The following is a 17,695-nucleotide window of genomic DNA, read 5'->3' as shown; positions in this document are numbered from 1 at the left end:
ATGCATAGCTTCCAAACAACCAGACATGTTTGGAAGCTATGCATCTAATGGAAAGCTTTATATGCCAAATATTATCACCGCCGCTCGTGTGTGGGAGGTGTGAAGCACATCAAGCAATTATCTTTAATTGAAACAGAATCGCACCATTAAATGACTAATTTGCTTTTTACTTTTTGAAACCACACTGGCTTTAAAATAACTAGCTTGATTTGGGGGAGTTAAAGGTTATTTTACAATGTTATTCTGCCACTCTTATATGTCATGTGAGGGCAAAAATCTATAGTCAACCTATAAATCAATATTTTGACAGCTTCAGATGCTGTCCACAGGTAACACGGTTGTCAATACATTAACTTACCGAGAAAGTAGAGAAGTTTTCTCTACAAGGACATGAGAAAGCTTCATACATGCAATACAGCCTTGATCTTTAAGCATTTCCCACAAAAGCTGCAAAGGTCCTACATAGTCAGATCAGCAATTAAACGTCCATGGTTGTTCAGTCAGCTGGATTGGGTTCTTGGGCTTTGTAATATACAGAGTAAACATTAGCAGCAAAGGATAACAATATTCTGGAGTTCAGTTTAAGTTATCTGCAAAGGCTTCCAGCAAGGTGGACTTTTTTTCTTGATTCGTTTACCTCAAGCACAATTAACTTAGTCTCAGTATAAATCACTGGCACACCGTGACTGGGCACAAATATAAAATACACCACAAGCACTGAAAGAATGAACTGTTATCTAATCGTTGCATCGGCTTTTATCCTGTGGCATGAGAATGAGCCCAAAGTTGCTCCAAATGACAACCAAGAACCTTGTGGGAGTTTCAGTGCCGCTGATGCATGAAGTACTGTGTGAACAGGTGCAACAGAAAGACAGTTAGGCGAGTTGAGAGGTGCTACATAAGCCCTATACAGGTTACACAAGTCATTTCATCTTGAGGGAGCTCATCTCAAGTACAAAGTAAACATTAAACAAACTAAAGGGAACACACAATATACTTTTAAAAACCTGCTTTTGCTCCCTTTTTAAATTTTCTTTTTCACTTTTTTCCACAAATGTATATGATAATCTTCAAATACTGTAAGAAGCACAATTCATCAGTTATGGCTGATTAATTAGGCTTCTATTAGTCAAGCCTAAAATAACCATTGTCAAGTGTTGGTCCACAGTACCTTGACATAATTCTGGTGTCAAAGTGACCAATTGTCTAGGTGGAAGCCTACAATGTCTCCAATCAACAGATATTAGGCAATCATATATGTGTGCCTCATTACATGAAGAAACTGAGGAATCCATATGCGTGCATTTTCAATATCTGGGATAATCAATAGCAAGGCAGTGAATCGGTGGTTCAGAGGAACATGCATGATATAGACACATTAAAGGGAAAAAGCTTCAGCCCATTCTAGTCACACAGTTTAATCACAGAAGAATCAGCTGCTCAAGCAAGATGCGATTTGTGAAAAAGCTGGACATATGCGCTTTCAGTGAGTGGGTCTGGAGGCTGACTGGGGCAACAGGGTGATGAATAATAGGAAAAAAGGCCTCCATTTTCATAAAAGCATAATTCAGCAATCATTTTCAAAACTAATTCCTTTGTTTTTATTATGAAAAAGATTCATCTATGCCAGCACGGGAATTTATTATGCACCAAGTGACTTCATTTTTTCCACAACTTGGATAAACATTACTGTATTAACTCTAGAGTTCGTAATGTCCTTTTTCAGTTAGTGTTTAATTAAGCAGCAGGGTTCCAACCAAGTTTCTGCAACTCTTCGTCAAGCCAAAATTTTGTTTTTCGTTTTAATTAGGTCTGAAATATATCATTTCCACTTGCTCGACTAGGACCTATTCGTGCTGCTGAAAACAAATCCGGCAATAACTTACAAATGTTTTTATGTCTGGGATGAAAAGAATTTAGGGATTTAGCCTGGATTACTCGCAAAAAGAATAAAAGGGACTGTTCCCAATAAGTAAACATGGAGGTATCTTTTTAACTGCCGATATCGTCACTAAAACACTGAGCGGTTATACGTCATATCTGACCTAGTATTATTTGTTGACATTGGCAACAGAAACGGTTGCGTGATAAAAGCTATGATGAGAAGATCTGCATCTGTGTCATTTGGTGCATTAAGCTGTTATAACAGTTGCACTGTGATTGTTCCTAGCTCTAAAAAGTCAGAGTGCAACTTCAGAGCCTGTGTACATAGATACTGAAGATAAGGGGCAACTCTTTGTCCCTCCTGCAAACTCTAAATCCAGCTATAGCTGACTTTCTTACAGGTGAGCCGAAGGTTGGTTTCTGTAGGTTTACGGTTGTACTTCAGGACTTCACACAGCACCAGCTTGTTGGGGTCTTTGCGGAATGGATCGCGGAACATGGCTGCGGGGATCAGATACAGCACAAATAACATCTAGTACCACAAAGATCCTTGTTGTTCACTAGTATGTTGCTTCAACTTATTACACGCGTGACTGGTGCTGACAACATGCGATACAATTTACATCAATGTGTTTGTTTCATTATGTCAGCAGCAGACACAGAAGTTCTCCCCTTTTAAGTGGGCCCTGCTTACTAATATGAAGAGCTGCTTGGGAATCAATGCAGCAAACAGATATTTCTGCATGGCCTTATCAACAACAGACTAAAAAGGTAGATTTAAGCCACAACCAAAATTTAAGCCAAAAACACTGACCTAAATCTTGTTAAGCAGTTATTGAAAAAAACCCTAGAATCTTTATAACTGCCTGTCTATTTTAAAATGTTCCTGTTACTGAATCAGCATTATTTATGTTTGATTTTGATTGATAAGGAGATGATTCATAGCATACCATGAAATAAGAGAAATGTTATTTAGATCCACATATAATTATTTTCTTAGTCACAATAAATGTAAAAAAGATTTTGTTGAACTTTTACTCGGATTTAATCCATGGCTCGCAGAGGATAGAGTGAGACTCTAAGCAAGTTGACTTTCATCTCAAAAAACAAAACAAAAAAACATTTCCTTGAGAAGGAAACAATGTTTGCACTCTTTACTTTGTAACTACAGCAAGAACCTTATCTGCAAAAGGAAGCTCATTCCAAAAAACCCACAAAACAAACAGAGAAAGCAATTTAAAAATCCTACAAGAGGCGCATGGTCAAAAGGCTTTCAGGACTACCAAACACCATCGTGAAGTGGAACATGTGTAGCTGATTGAGAAGCGAGCCATTTCTCTGTGATGAAGACATACAGGTCTGCCGTTGCAAAGGCAAACATTCAGCTTATGCTGAACTGCTACTGAGACATGTGAGCTCCTCCTCTGGCTCCTCCCCCTATGTTTCATCCTACTACTCCACCTCTTCCACCTCCTCACCTCCTCCTCCCTTGTCTTACATATTGCCTAGTGCTCTGATACAGGAGGCTTCAACCTATGCGGGAATTTTTCCTAGTAGTTGCTCACGGCTGAATCTGCGTGTCAGAGAGGATGACAGCGCAGCCTGCATCCAAGCAGGGTTTTCAGAAGCAGCAAGCAGGAGACTGTTGGGAGGGAAAAAGTCTGTCTACGCAGCCCTGAGCACTGAAGAAGCTTTACTTAATTCCATTGCCAGTGGAGTTGCTATAACTTTGCAGAAAGTGTGAGGAGCTGAGAAATTACCTTTGATTTTTCAGAAGATTTTCAAGCTCACGAGTTCATCTTCAGTGAAAGAGAAGACTCTTCGAAGAGACCTTCGGCTGATCATTGTTCGTGATAACGAGGAGCTCTTTTTCAGTCATTCTCTGTGAAAAATGTCTGAACAGCATCGAGGCACCTCAGCAGTTTTGTCACATGGACGTTGACGCCAAACAGCTGTTGCATTTACCATCTTTTCTCAGAACGAAGCTGGAATATTGAGGAGCTAGAGCCTACTGCACCGATGATGCTGACCGGTCTGTTTGCATCGAAGTGCTTTGTACTTAGCAACTGATGAGGATGCGAGACAGTGTGATGACCTACCTATATTTGGCAAATGTGTTTTTCACCTCGTTGGAGAGAAGAGCACAGAGGAAAAAAGTCAACGAGAGAGAACAGGAGAGGGGAAGAGAAAGCCAACAAGAGAAAGTGTGAGGCAAACAGTCAAAGGGAAGATCTACAGAGCCAACTCTGCCAAACTGAAGACGAAGTCAAAGAAAAACAACCTATCAAACACTTGGCCACATGCCCGTTTAATGCTGGAGCATTGTGTTCGCTCGGCGCGATACAGGGTGAGTATGTATTCTGTTTGAAGTGGCTATTAGGCAGGAAATTAAAGAGCTCAGAGGAGCAGCTGTCAACTGACCCTACTTACTGTTTACTAAAGACGTATTAGAAATGCTGACATGATAAAATTTTGATTACTGAATAGCAAATGCGGCCTCAGTTACTATATTAAGGAACTGTGGAACATGTTCTGTGGCTCACAGTTGCAGAGCTGTGCAGTACATTTTGTACTGTGTGGATTTAAAACCATCATAAAAACATGGTTTAATTGACCTTAGATACACTTAAATAATTCACAAAGGGTTTGCTGGCATGTTGTGCATTTACTTAATGCAGAAGATACAAGTAAAGTAATTCAGTTTAAAGTATCATTAAAAGTCATGGGTTTGATAAGCCAGCATCCTGACGCTTGATCTGCTGTTTTATTGGAGGCATAAAAACTTTGGGACTTGGTGGCTTTCAATGTCCTTTAATTTACTTGTTATTTTCTTAATTATTATTACTTTGCTCTTGAAACGCAAACAGAAGCTGTTATACCAAATGTTTTGTCTTGCTCGGCAAAAACATGTAAGACCAAAAAAGCAACAAATTATCACATTTGAGAAGCTAAAACGGTTTTTATTTCTTTGGTTGGAAAAAAAAAATTCTTCTACTCAGAAATAATATTTTCTGAGATTTTTAAAACACAAAGCTCTAATAAAAAGCTACATAAAAAGAGCAATCCAGAGATTTTTCCTCTATAGGAAACTGATTTATTTTTATAGTTTTCTTTAATGAAACACAGCAAATTGTAATGGAGAAAATAATTGAGACTGAAAAAAAAAGCCTTGCTACAATTTTTCAGTCAACTATCAAATCAGTTTTCAAGCAATTATGTCAAACATCTATTAGTAAAAAGCCATCTAAGCCCATCAACTGTGACTTTGTAAAACTGAAATTAATTTTTTTCAACCTTTCATAATCTGGTGAAAATAAAAAGTTAATGTAATGGCACTCAAACAAAGGCACAGGTATTTAAAGACGAAAGTGGGTGGGCTGATCAGTGGGATGATCTCAGTGAAGTGTCTATGATCCACCCGCAGCTTTATTTAACCTCACACCATAACCCCACTGGCGTCATCTTAATGAGCAGTTCCAGGGAAACAAACCAAGCACCTGTAATGCTTTGTTTCCTATTTGTGCTAACCAGACAGTACATAATTGGCCTCATTCCTCTGCTTTGACGCCAGTCTCTTCCAGCGTACATGGCAAATCTAGTATCTATAACAACACCGGAACATACATATTAATGGAATGATTGGGACTATTAATCTCAGTTAGGAAATCATCCTTGTGTGTGTCAATCTGGTTAGCCGAATCACAGAAGCTCTAATGTGATTTCCTTTTGTTTCATTATGATTGAGCTTTGATAGAGGCCCATTAGCAGCCTTGGTAAACTACGGCTGCGGGGGAGCAGGATTGATCCTTGTGTTAATGTGTACAGATAGATGACAGTGTGAGGATGTAAATAACTGGGCAGTAATTTCCCAGTCATACAGGCGCATGGACTCACATGTACAGAATAAGGGAACTGCATCATTGGTTCATTTCTCCTAGCAACAGAATAATCAACCTCCAACGATGTGAGGACTAAAACTGACTCTGTAAAGCTAAAAAAAAAAAAAAAAAGAAGAGGAAAAAAAGAAAAGAATTCTTGAGAATTGAAAGCAACTTAGTAGATTAAAATTCAACAAATGCATCTGTTGTTCACCTTATTCATGACCGAGGTGATGAAAACCTTTCTGCACAAAAGAAGCTTTAGAATGAACTGCTCGCAAAATATCTCAAGTATCAAAAGCACCAAGGTTTCATCCTTGAAAAGTTACCTCACTCTGGAATCTGCAGTCATGAAAAGGGTCTGTTGTCTCCTGACGCATTGGAAGCACTGGATGTTATAGAAGGTGTAATCAGAGTCTTTCAAAACACATGAATGCTAAAAGCACTTGGGATGTTTGGACAAGCAGGAGGGCTACATAATAGCCATTTGTCAGGCCACAAACAACAGAAATCAGCTCGACCTTCAATTCAAATCAAACAGTCTGTTTACATAATTTCCCTGTTGGGCTCCATTTTTCATAATCACACCAAGTAGAGGTTTTAATAGAGCTTTTGCAAACACAAAGTCAGGCACTGTATCTCCCAACAGCTCAATTATATATGTTTAAACAGACTGGCAAAGGAAATTCACCAAATGTCTACAGGTCTTTATCAGGGCTGCGCTAAATTTTCCAGTTGGATTTTGGGCGTGTGCTTGAATTTGTCCAGCATGCATATATCCATGCTGAGAGATGAATCACTGCAGCAGCAAATGCATCTGGACACATAAAAAGTCCAAATGAAATCTAAACAGCCTGAAGTGATACAAATAGAGACTATATCAAGAGCAAGGAAAGCTCTGAATCTCTGAATGTAAAGAAACGCACTGGTGCATATATGTGATATAGATACCATATTTCATTATCAGGAAATAATGATAATAATAATAATTATTATTATTATTCTGTTCTTATTAGCTAAATACATCAGATGAACAAAAACACAATAACTAAGCCAAAATATATAAGCAAGCAACCTTACTTCTTCCATAGTAATTAAGAGGGTAAACAGCAGCTAAAAACCCAAGAGCTACAATCTGAGTACAATTAGAAAAAGACCAAAAAAAGTATAGCTTGTCTGGAAGTGCAGCCAGAAGCAAACGAAAATGGAAGCACAGCATAGTCTGCATCTGAACAAACCACAAGACTTATAGAACAATGTCCTTTGGACAGACAAAACCAAGGTGGAGATGTCTGGCCACAGTGCACAATCCAACATTTGGCAAAAAACAAAGCACAAACTCCTCATAACAACTGTGAAGCATGGTGGTGGAGGGATAATGATATGGGCTTGTCTTGCACCCTGGGCGCTTTGCATTGAGTGGACCATGAACCTTTCTGTATTATCAAAGTATTCTCTAACCAAATGTGATTGGATGCAAGACAGTGTGATTGGCCAATCTGACCAACAACTAAAGCTTGACCTATATTGGGCTGTGCAACAGGATAACTGTCCTGAGCAAACCATCAAATCTCCATCAGAAAAAGAATCAAAGAGATCCAATGGTCCAGTCAACATCAACCAAACCCAATATCCCCAGACCTGTTGTTGTTCAATAAACGTAATATTAAACTTACTAAGGTTGGACTTAAATTATTTTAGACCCAAGTAAGGGTCGGATTAATTTGATGATGATGGATAAACCTTGAAAGAGGGTGCACTTTCTATTTTAACATTACATAATACCAACTTTTCAGTTGATCAAGGAATCCTTGTTTTAGATTAAAAAAAACAAAAAACACACTTCCACTCATTAAGATTCAAGAGCAACTACATGAAAACTTCCCTCAAATGGTTTTGAAACATTCCATTATGTAACACTGTAGGTTCTGACAGCCGTGCCTCAGTGAGAATTATAATTATAAAACTGGCCTCTAACCTGTCCAACTGTTGACTCATTTTAAGAAGACGCTCACTGCATATCTCCATCTGGCAGCGATGTCAAGAAAAAGTAGCTGCCAAAATTAAAAGGGTAATTTTATCTTTTCCGAGTCATTTCTTTGTCCCAGTAGTGGTGTTAAAGGTGCTGACAAAACTATTTACACTACTCAGGACAGGAAGAGGAGCTAATGACAGTGATTTATTTTTTTCCACGCAGCCTTCCTTCCGCCTACATTCATTTCTCGGCTGTTTTGCTTGACGAACAACACTCCCTTTCTTCGGTTCAGTAAAGTGGTGATTTATTTTTGTGATTTACAGCAGCCCGACTTACAGTGATAAGTTATACATCACATAGAGGCACAACTTGTTATATTTTCAGCTTTCTATGTCAACACAGACGGCAAATTCAACTAAAGTGCAGATACTCAAGAATCGTTTGCAGGCAATGACTGCCTAAAGCCTGGAATCCACGAACATAAAAAAGCAGATTTCCTCCTTGACGATATTTTGCGAGGCCTTTACAACCGCTTCTTTGTGGATCTCTCTGTCTTTCATTTTGACTTCACATACATTTCAGTATATTTTAGTTAACTGTTCTTCTGTACAAGTGCTATTTTGCAGGATTTGACCAAATCTGACCAAAAGAATATGTGACTATACTTTAAAATTCATCAGCGTTTTTTATTGGAACCTTTATTATCTCTTGTGATTTCTTGATCTTGTGATCTTTTGTGGATTTCTAAAATAACCTTCTTTTTCTTAGAACATACCAAGCTCTTTATTTTCCAATTCCTACTGTTCCCACCATCTGCCTGATGGTTTAGTTTGGTTTTTGGAGCTTAGGACTCGCCAGTTTCTTTCAAGAGTTACAAACTTTCAGATTTAAAAAACAATAACAACAAAAAAAAGGTCAAAATTATACTCTATGGAATAAGGTATAGAGACAACTCTGAGAGTCAACGGCGTGAACACACAAAATCTGGGTAGGAGAATTTTTTAATGAATCATATAAACACAAGATTTGACAGAAAGTACATCAAGGACTGGAAATTGCCCCATTATTAATGCCAAAACATCAAACTATTCTACATGGATATATTATGGACGGCAAAGTTTTTCTGTGAGCAGAACAATTTGTGTTTTAGTCACATTATTGCTACAAATAAATGTATCCATAATAACAATTGCATGGAGATAAGAAGCCTCAGCATGTCTTCACTCAACAGTACACACACACAAAGCGCTCTGCAACATCACATTTCATGTATTTTGCTACATATTTTGCAGTTATATAACATATTGGAATGTCTGTCAAAGTACCCTTATTAACATGACTCAGACAGATCTGAAACATGCTTGAAAAATGTCTGAATAATACATTGTGTTGTACAAGAAGCCTGGAATTTGCAGAAACTGTCTGTTGTCAGTTGGTGACTGTGAGTCAGACTCTTCCCCTGACCTCTGAAAAATACCTGCAATCTCACACAGCCTGTAGAAAAAAAAAAACCAGTACAAGCACTCATGCACAGCGAGTAGTACTAGTAGGTTTATTAATTCAGTGAATTAGTGTTTTGTGATCGTCTACAGCAGGTCAGCTGTTAGAAGTCCCAATCTGGATAAATCCTCTGCCCCACCTCAGCTGTCAGATTTATCCAGTAAACAGCTGACGCAGCAACAAAGGCTTCACATACTTTCCATCAATTTATGATGGAAGATGATGCTCTGATATCAAAACATATTAATTCTCCTTCATTTATTCTGCCTCTCCCTGCTCTGAACTGTCATGCTGTTTCTTGAGTGAAACACACCAGTAACTTATTCATCTGATCCCCTCGTTTGTGACCCACTCGTGTGCACCGCTTTCAGAAATTCGTGCTGGTCGTAATTAACTGACTGTTTCGGTTTGTGCTAATAGATTTCTCCGAGAGCTTTCCACTTTTGCTTTTTTCTGATCAGGGCCTCAAACTGATTTGCTCAAATATGTTTTGGCACTTGAAACAACTAGGGATCGAACCAGCATCCCCACACTCTCTGGACAACCTGCTGTACCTCCACAGTCATTTACAACAACAAAAACTTAACAAAATCTTGCTGTTTTCTCCAATAAATGTCAGGAATATCAGGAAAAACAATCCACACCCACTCATATATTTAAACTGTTTTGTTTTGGGTTGCCAAATGTACTCAGCTCCTATAGAGGAGATCACAATATTATTTGCTCTCATCATGTAGAGTATAATGTACTTGATGAGAAAACAAAACATCTACTTGATTAAAATGTTGTTTAAAAAAAAAGAATCAGCTCACGTCTAACGCCTCCATCACACTGTAGGTAAAGCTCTGCTCTCGACCCGTCTGCCCTGGGATTTCGAATCTCGTAAGAATTGCAAGGTACATAACAAAAGGTTGAGAAACACTGCTGCAGGCCATTTCTCTCTTGAAATACATAGAAGTACTTCCGACCTGTACATTCTGTCAAATCTTGTCAATAAAGCAAACAAAATACCTCAACACCCTTACAAGATAAATAAATAAAGTCCACAATAAGTATTTTGTGAAAAGCAAAGCGGAAACAGGTGGTTTTTATAGTGAATTCCTGTTTTCATGGCTACCTTAATTGGCCAGAAAAACTACTCTTAAAAGCATCGCCGCCCACGTACAATTAAGTATCCTCTAAAGAGCGGCAGCCTCTTGCTGTATGCCATGACTAATCTGGCAATGTGGGCAAAACACAGAGACGAGAGATCGGAGTCAAACAACTCACAAGAGCACCTTTGGCATTTACACTACAAGAGAAGGAGAGAGAGCGACACGGCGCTGCAACACTCCAACTTTCTAATGGCGTGAGGAAAAAACCCCCCACAATCCTACAAAAACAGTTCACTGCTGAAAACACTCACCCGAAGTTAAAAATGGCCTCATGACTTTCCCCAAAAGCATCAGCCTGCACAGTTCAATCAGTGTGAATGCCTGGATACTCAACTGAAAAACATAACTGACAGAAGACATGCTACTTGGAATAATGTGCCATACTCGGCGAGCTCTTGATTAGTAACATGTGCGATGGAATTCGGCTAATTAGAGCTTGGAACCAAAAATAAATGAGGATGACTGATGAGGTTTGTCAAACATGAGTTTCTGATCATCATTGAATTTGTGAATTTTCAAGCCAGAAATTGCAATAACTAGTCTTCAGCCCAGAATGTTGTTAAAACCAGTTAAAGCAGCACCATTTCATTTTGTTGCCAACTGTGGCAACACAATGCTGAAGTAAAACACTGGAATTCACAAAATAGCTGCCAATTTATAAATCCAGCATGCTGAGGAACAAATTAAGATTTATCTTAAGTGATGTTTCTTACCATCTGATAAATGGGAGTCCAGTATTTACAGGCCTCCTATATTTGTAGCTGTAAGAAAGAGACAGACCATACAGCTAAAGCTACAACAGTTACCCAAAGACTTCATTTTTATAAGCTACACCTGTCATAATAGAGATCATTTTAAGCCTATAAATATTGGTAAGTGCAGCTTTAGCACCATGTAAGACAATAAAGTCATTTACATGACATAAAAAAGGGGAAATGTAATCATCTGCATGACTGCTTAGCTTTCATTAGTTAAACCAAGTGCAATGTGTTGGTGTGACCCTACTTTGAATAATGGCATCTTAATGACCATATCACATCCTACTGCTCCAAAAGTTTAAATGATCTAATGTTTGATGACTTTTTTTAGACTTCCACAGCAAAACAGTAATTTATCCAGTCAAGTACTCTGCCACCTGCAGCAGTGTGTTATGCAACGTACTCAGTCAAGCTGACAAGAGACTGGAAGTAGAAGGAAAGCAAAGTGCAGGGAGATTTGTACTTTAGCATTCCTGCCAGAAATGTGTAAGAGGAAGGAAGCTAAGCAAAGTCAAATTCAGAATAACCTTTATTATCCCTTATTGAGGACAAAAGAAGAAGTGTCAGGCCTAAAAGCCTGTCTACAGAAGATGAACAGAATCTAAAAGTCATGTTCTTTAGAAAGAAGAAAAAAAATCCAGCAAAGACCTGACACCAGACCTGAAAGATGTTCATCCATTTACTGTTCATCGAAGCCTCATAAGAAATTCTCTCGGTGGAAAAGTGGCTGTCAAAAAGCCGTTCTTCAGGATGGGAGGCAGGGGGAAAGGCTGACATATGTCAAATGACACAAGAACTAGACCGAAAATCAGTGGCAACCTGTCTGACGGAGTGATGAATCCAAATTTGATATTTTTAGTTTAATATGTCGATTAGGAGGTCAAAAGAGAGTTACAACAATGAGTGTTTCCTGTAAAAAACAGATGTTTTGGAGACTGTGTCATGGTTTACCTAGTGATGTTGGGGATCCAATCTAATGTTACTGAAAATACAGTCAGATTTTAATCTACCATGCAATACCATCTGGAAAGCATCTGATTGACAGTGGCTTCATTTTTCAGTATGACGGTGATCACAAACAGTCATGCACTGGCCTCCCAGAGCCCAGACCTCGACATTAATAAAGCACCGAGGGATCTTGATAGAACAGAACAAGAGGCAGCCAGCATCCAAAGAAGAGCTTTAAATGTCCTTCAAGAAGCCTGAAGAACTAATCCCGAAGACTACTTAAAGAAATGACAAAAAAGCTTGCCTAAGAGAGTTCAGGCTGTGCTGAAGAATAAAAGTGGTCATATCAAATACTGACTTTGAAACTCAGAGTTATACTGCATTTCCATTTATATCTGCAGAAGTTTCATAAAATCGCTAAATCACTAAGTCCTAACAAAGAAGAACAAGAAAATAACACCCTTGATTCTTCTGTATTAGACTCTGCGCTGATTTTCAGGCAGTCTTGGATAAATCAGCAAAGTATTCTTTAGAAGAATACTGCCATATAAAAACAACCTAGATATATACTGGTCACATAATACATACTCCATGTAGAGATGTGGTTAAAGCTGTGAAAGAGTTCACTGAAGTGGAAAAGAGGCACTGAGTCATAGCTAACCATAGAATTTAACACCACTACAACAGTGTCAAATGTTAGCAGGATGTATGATTGATTCTTTAAATGCATGGAGTAATCATGTTTCGTCTCTTACATTCAGAGCGCCTAGAAAGAGGTTTGCATCCACAACATGAAATCCAGTTTTTGTAGCAGGCTTGAAACAGAGGCAATCCCTGAAATATGTATTAGTATATATTTCTGGTAGTGTTTCCAACGACACATCACAGATCAACCAGCATTACTGAAAAGTAGACGATTACAGATACGCCTCTTCAACTTGTTTCATGTCGTTTTCAATTTCATCAGCGTCTAAAATTGACGGACATAACTTGAAGAAAAAAAGAACAACCCAAGCCAAATTCTTTCTTGAACCAGTAGTCCAGACTGTGACGAGGGTGAATCAGCTCAGTTAATCAGTACCCATGGCATATCTGACGGAAGCAGAAAAAACATGACAGTAACTGTAAAAAGAAAACTTTTTTTTTAAACTTCAAACTGCCAAATCACCAGGGAGGGATTTGTCACCGCAGAAAGCCTAACGCAAATAAAGCTCAAGAAAAGGAGATGAAGATGTGCCATGAAAACCAGAATGTTGGCAGACGTTTCAGGTCATGATTACTGATTTCAATGCCATCAGCCTGGGAATAGTCAGGATGTTTACAAGGCAAGACAAGCTGCTCACTGAAACTCAAAAAAATTACTGAGCTATGGTAACCTGCTTGTACCTCAAGCTCATGATGCTGCCAAATCTACACCAGTCACAGTTAATTAATTACCAGAAAGCCAGCAGGAATTCAAAACAAGTATGAACTATTTTGTGATTTATGTTCAGGAGCTGGGAAAATGAAAAAAAAAAATGTTCCTAAAATATTTCTAGACTGTTTTTAGATGTTTGCATATACTCAGCATGTCATGCTAATTCGGGCATTGTAATGATATCTTTGAAATGTTCTTTTTCCAAGGTGCAATGTGCAACATATATCTTTAATGACAACAACAACAAATTGGGTTCAAACATTTGAATTTATTTTGAATTTTCTCTAATACACAAGGGCTTACAAGTACAGTATATGAACTGAGAGGTCAACACCCTCTCGGTCCATGGTAGAGTTCCTTTAAACTGGTCGTCTTCCTGGCAGGAACCGGGCTTTTAAGCACAGCTCAAAGATTTTCAATACAATTGAGATCAGGGTTTTGGGAAGGCCATTCCAGAAGCTTAATGTTGGCCCACGTTATTCCTTCCAAAACCAGTTATGATGTGTGTTTGGGATCATTGTTCTACTGAAACAACCAACTCTGTGCTATCTGACATGAGACTGAAGAATTTCAAGGCAATCCTTTTTCTTCATTATTCCATGCACTTTGTGCAATGTACCAGTACCACTGGCAGCAAAGCAACCTCAGAGCATGATGATATCGCCACCATGCTTACAGCTGGTACAGTGCCCTTAGGTTTAAAACAGGGGTGGGGAACTCCATGCCTCAAGGGCCGGTGTCCTGCAGGTTTTAGATCTCACCCTGGGTCAACACACATGAATCAAATGATTAGTTCATTACCAGGTCTCTGGAGAACTTCAAGACATGTTGAGGAGGTCATTTAGCCATTTAAATCAGCTGTGTTGGATCAAGGACACATCTAAAACCTGCAGGACACCTGCACTTGAGGCCTGGAGTTCCCAACCCTTGTTTTAAAAGGTTGCCCTTTAATCCTTCAAAAATACCTTTTGTCCTTGTAGCCAAATCATTTCACTGTGGTGTTCCTGCAGTTTCCATTTCATGGCAGGCTTGAGTGTTTGTGGTTTCTGGTTTGTTCTTAAACCAATTTCCTCTCCTTTGAGGGTGACTGTCTGAGACTTCTTCTAGACCAGGGGTCTCAAACTCGCACCCCGGGGCCACTTGCAGCCCACATCACCCCTACTTGCGGCCGTATATTGACCTGAAGAAATATAATGCAATTTGGCCCTTGAAGTTACTTTTTTTGTTAGCGAGGAATTGTTTGTTGTTGAGTGCAATGTTAAAATAATTTCTTTAAAAAGCAAAAAATGATTTAATATGAAGTAGGGCTGCACAATTAATCGTTAGAAAATCGCAATCTCAATTCATACTTATGTGCGATCTCATTTCCAAATGACAACGATTTTTAAAAAAATTTTAAAAAAGAAGACGACGATTGTACCGCATTTTGATCTGGGACGTAATCTGCATGAAAACAAGCGCTCACTCTTCCTGCTCAACAAATGACAAGGGCGGAGCCTTATACCACGTGATACAGAAGCTGGCTGCTAAAATTAGCAGGGAAAAAACAACGGAGAGCACGTCAGGGATGACGAGAAAGTGACAGGAGAAAATCCGTCCCGGTCAACCACCCAAACACCAATAACGGGAACCTTATACAGCGCTTCCCTATACCCGTCGAACTCCCGCAGGCACAAAGAAATTACGGAGGCTATTACTTATCACCTGACCAAAGATATGACTCCCGTCAACACTGTGCAAAACGAGGGATTTAGGAAAATGATGAACACCCTAGACAAACGCTACACAGTGCCATCCCGCAACTATTTTTCTATTGTTGTACTACCTGCTCTATACACGCAGCGTCGAGCAACGGTGGAGATGGTACAACATTTTGCGGCAACGACAAAATGTGAGACATTTGTTGTTTTTATGTTTATTTATTGTTTTTATGTTCAGTCTCAACTGTTACGAAGTTGATGTGCAGTTAATAAGTGCAATAAATATTTATAATGGAAAAGAAAATCGTGAGAGAATCGTGATCTCAATTCTAAGCAAAAAAAAATCGTGATTCTCATTTTATGCAAAATCGTGCAGCCCTAATATGAAGGCAATATGAGCAGAGAGTGCAAACATGTTCAGGGATTGCATATTAGTTCAGTCAGAGAGTTTGTGTAAAGAGAACAATTTTCAATAGCAGTCAAAAACTAATATGTCTGCATTTTTATTTTGTTAAATACGAACAAAATTATAGCAGAAGTGCTGCCACTTGTACACGTGTGCCACGTACATACAACTGGTTAGAAAAAGGCTCCAAGAGATCTTCCCAAAATGTGTAAATCTATGGTCCTCTTTCTTAGATTTTCAATGAGTTCTTTGGACTTTCCTATTGCTCTTATTGGTCAGTCCAGCAAGTGCTGTCAAACAAATCCTTTATTTGCTGGCAAAGAGAAACTATCACTTATACTCAGTCCTGATAACTAAAGTTAACAGGCCTTGTCAAGTTAGAAGACATTGTACTACCTTCATGCAATACTAACTGAAAGATATGAGTGAATGCATATATTTGAGCCTGTATGCCTTCTGAATTCACTAAAACTATATGCTGTGCAATCATTCCAAGAACAGTTTAAAGAAATCATTAAAATCCCAAAATTGTCATGACATCCATGCCCATGATGAGTCTTAAACTTCTGACCACAACTATAAACAATCTTGAATATTAAGCTAAACGTGACAGCTCGACACTGGGGCTGAGAATCAGGGAAATATCTGAAAAAACTTGAGATCTGCTCTTATTAAACTGAACTTCCCTAACTATGATCCTTGGGGGAAAGAAACAGCAACAGAATCAGAGACTGTAGAGAGCCCAGGGGCCCCGACACTGACCACTGAGGCTGAAATTAGCAAACAAGACAAACAAGGATCCTCCATGCAGCTATCTGACAGCAATGTCCATACAGAGCAATTAAAGTCCCTAAGGACAGCAGCAAACATTTCTAGCTAATTAGGAAACGGAGGCAACTTTGGAAAACTACAACTTGACTCAGTGGAGTATTTGCACTAAGTCTACAACACACACGAAAGGTCAACACTCTTTAGAAAAACTGAGTCAACATTTATTTGTGCCAAGTGAAGCGTGATGGTGAAGCATCAAATAAAAACGTAAAAAACTGACTGACTGTTAATCACTTAAGCTTCTAGAACAAAGTCAAAGGTAAAACCCATCCCTCCTGTTGTGGGCTGTATGAGCTTTGCAGGTGTGGCTGATAAAACAAACATCCTCCTCCAACATCTTGTGGTCACATCTTACCTGCTGAGGCCAGCAAAACATGAAAGTCTGTTCCTCTCTGAGTAGGCGTGTCATCATCCGGCTCTGGCCTCTCCGACTCCTCGTACCGGTCCCAGTTTGACTCCAGCTTCCTCCTGGAGAACACCTGTGTGCTATCATCGTCCTCCTGATAACTGTCCCCTTCATCTTGGTCCTGAAGGAGAACATTGCAGGGTATACAATGACCAATATGACAATCAAGAAAATCAGAAAGCAGAATCAGACAAGAAATCTTAAGAATAGCTAGATAAAATAAATCTGTCAGCTAAGAGACTCAAGTTGAGCGTCCTCTGATCCAAATTCTTATACGCAACAGAAGAACATCTTAATCTGAAACATACTTTTATCCACCTGTTCATTTTAACCAATTTAAATGGAGTATTGGTGAGCTGGGTTAAAGAAAATGATTAACTTAGGACAGAAATAAACAATACTCTGAAAATTTCTTGCATCCATCTTGCTACAACATTTTTATATGTAGCACATCCATCGGCCACTTCATTGGGTACACCTATTCAACCTGTTCAAGGCAAATGTAAAAATAATAGAGCAAAGAATGTCAAACTGTATAGCAGCCTCCCACCAGCAAACTGATGGCTGCATCCAGTAGAATAACAAACTGTCTCACAAACCCAAAATCATCTCAAAGAATTAAAGCAGTTCTGAATTAAATCTAACCCAGTTCCAGAATACGTAACAAAAAAAAGAAAACAAAAACACCTAAAAAAGTGATTTTATATTGCAGTGGGATTTGGGGACCATTCCTTTGTAAACCAAAAAAAAAAATTATAATAATTAGGAGAAAAAAGATTTTGAGCTGGAAAAAATTTTGGCAACTATTTCTATAATTACCATTTCAAGAACAAATGCC

At 38.8% G+C, this 17,695-nt stretch overlaps 2 protein-coding genes across 2 annotated transcripts in view; one reads left to right on the top strand and one right to left on the bottom strand.

Moving 5' to 3' along the window:
• The window catches only part of aven (apoptosis, caspase activation inhibitor), a 42,543-nt gene that overhangs the window by 23,108 nt on the left and 1,740 nt on the right, over positions 1-17,695 (bottom strand). The window contains exon 2 of the mRNA XM_026143508.2: positions 16,807-16,978. Coding sequence (XP_025999293.1) covers positions 16,807-16,978 — 172 coding nt within the window. The remainder of the gene's footprint in view (positions 1-16,806; positions 16,979-17,695) is intronic.
• The window catches only part of chrm5b (cholinergic receptor, muscarinic 5b), a 23,773-nt gene continuing 9,458 nt past the window's right edge, over positions 3,381-17,695 (top strand). Inside the window, exon 1 of the mRNA XM_026143507.2 lies at positions 3,381-4,231. The gene's annotated coding sequence lies outside the window, so the exon portion shown is untranslated. The remainder of the gene's footprint in view (positions 4,232-17,695) is intronic.

The sequence above is a fragment of the Astatotilapia calliptera genome, chromosome 15, assembly GCF_964374335.1.
Source record: "Astatotilapia calliptera chromosome 15, fAstCal68.1, whole genome shotgun sequence".
Lineage (NCBI taxonomy): Eukaryota > Metazoa > Chordata > Actinopteri > Cichliformes > Cichlidae > Astatotilapia > Astatotilapia calliptera.
The sequence above is the reverse complement of the archived record's forward strand: the minus strand, read 5'-3'. Positions and strand labels throughout refer to the sequence as shown.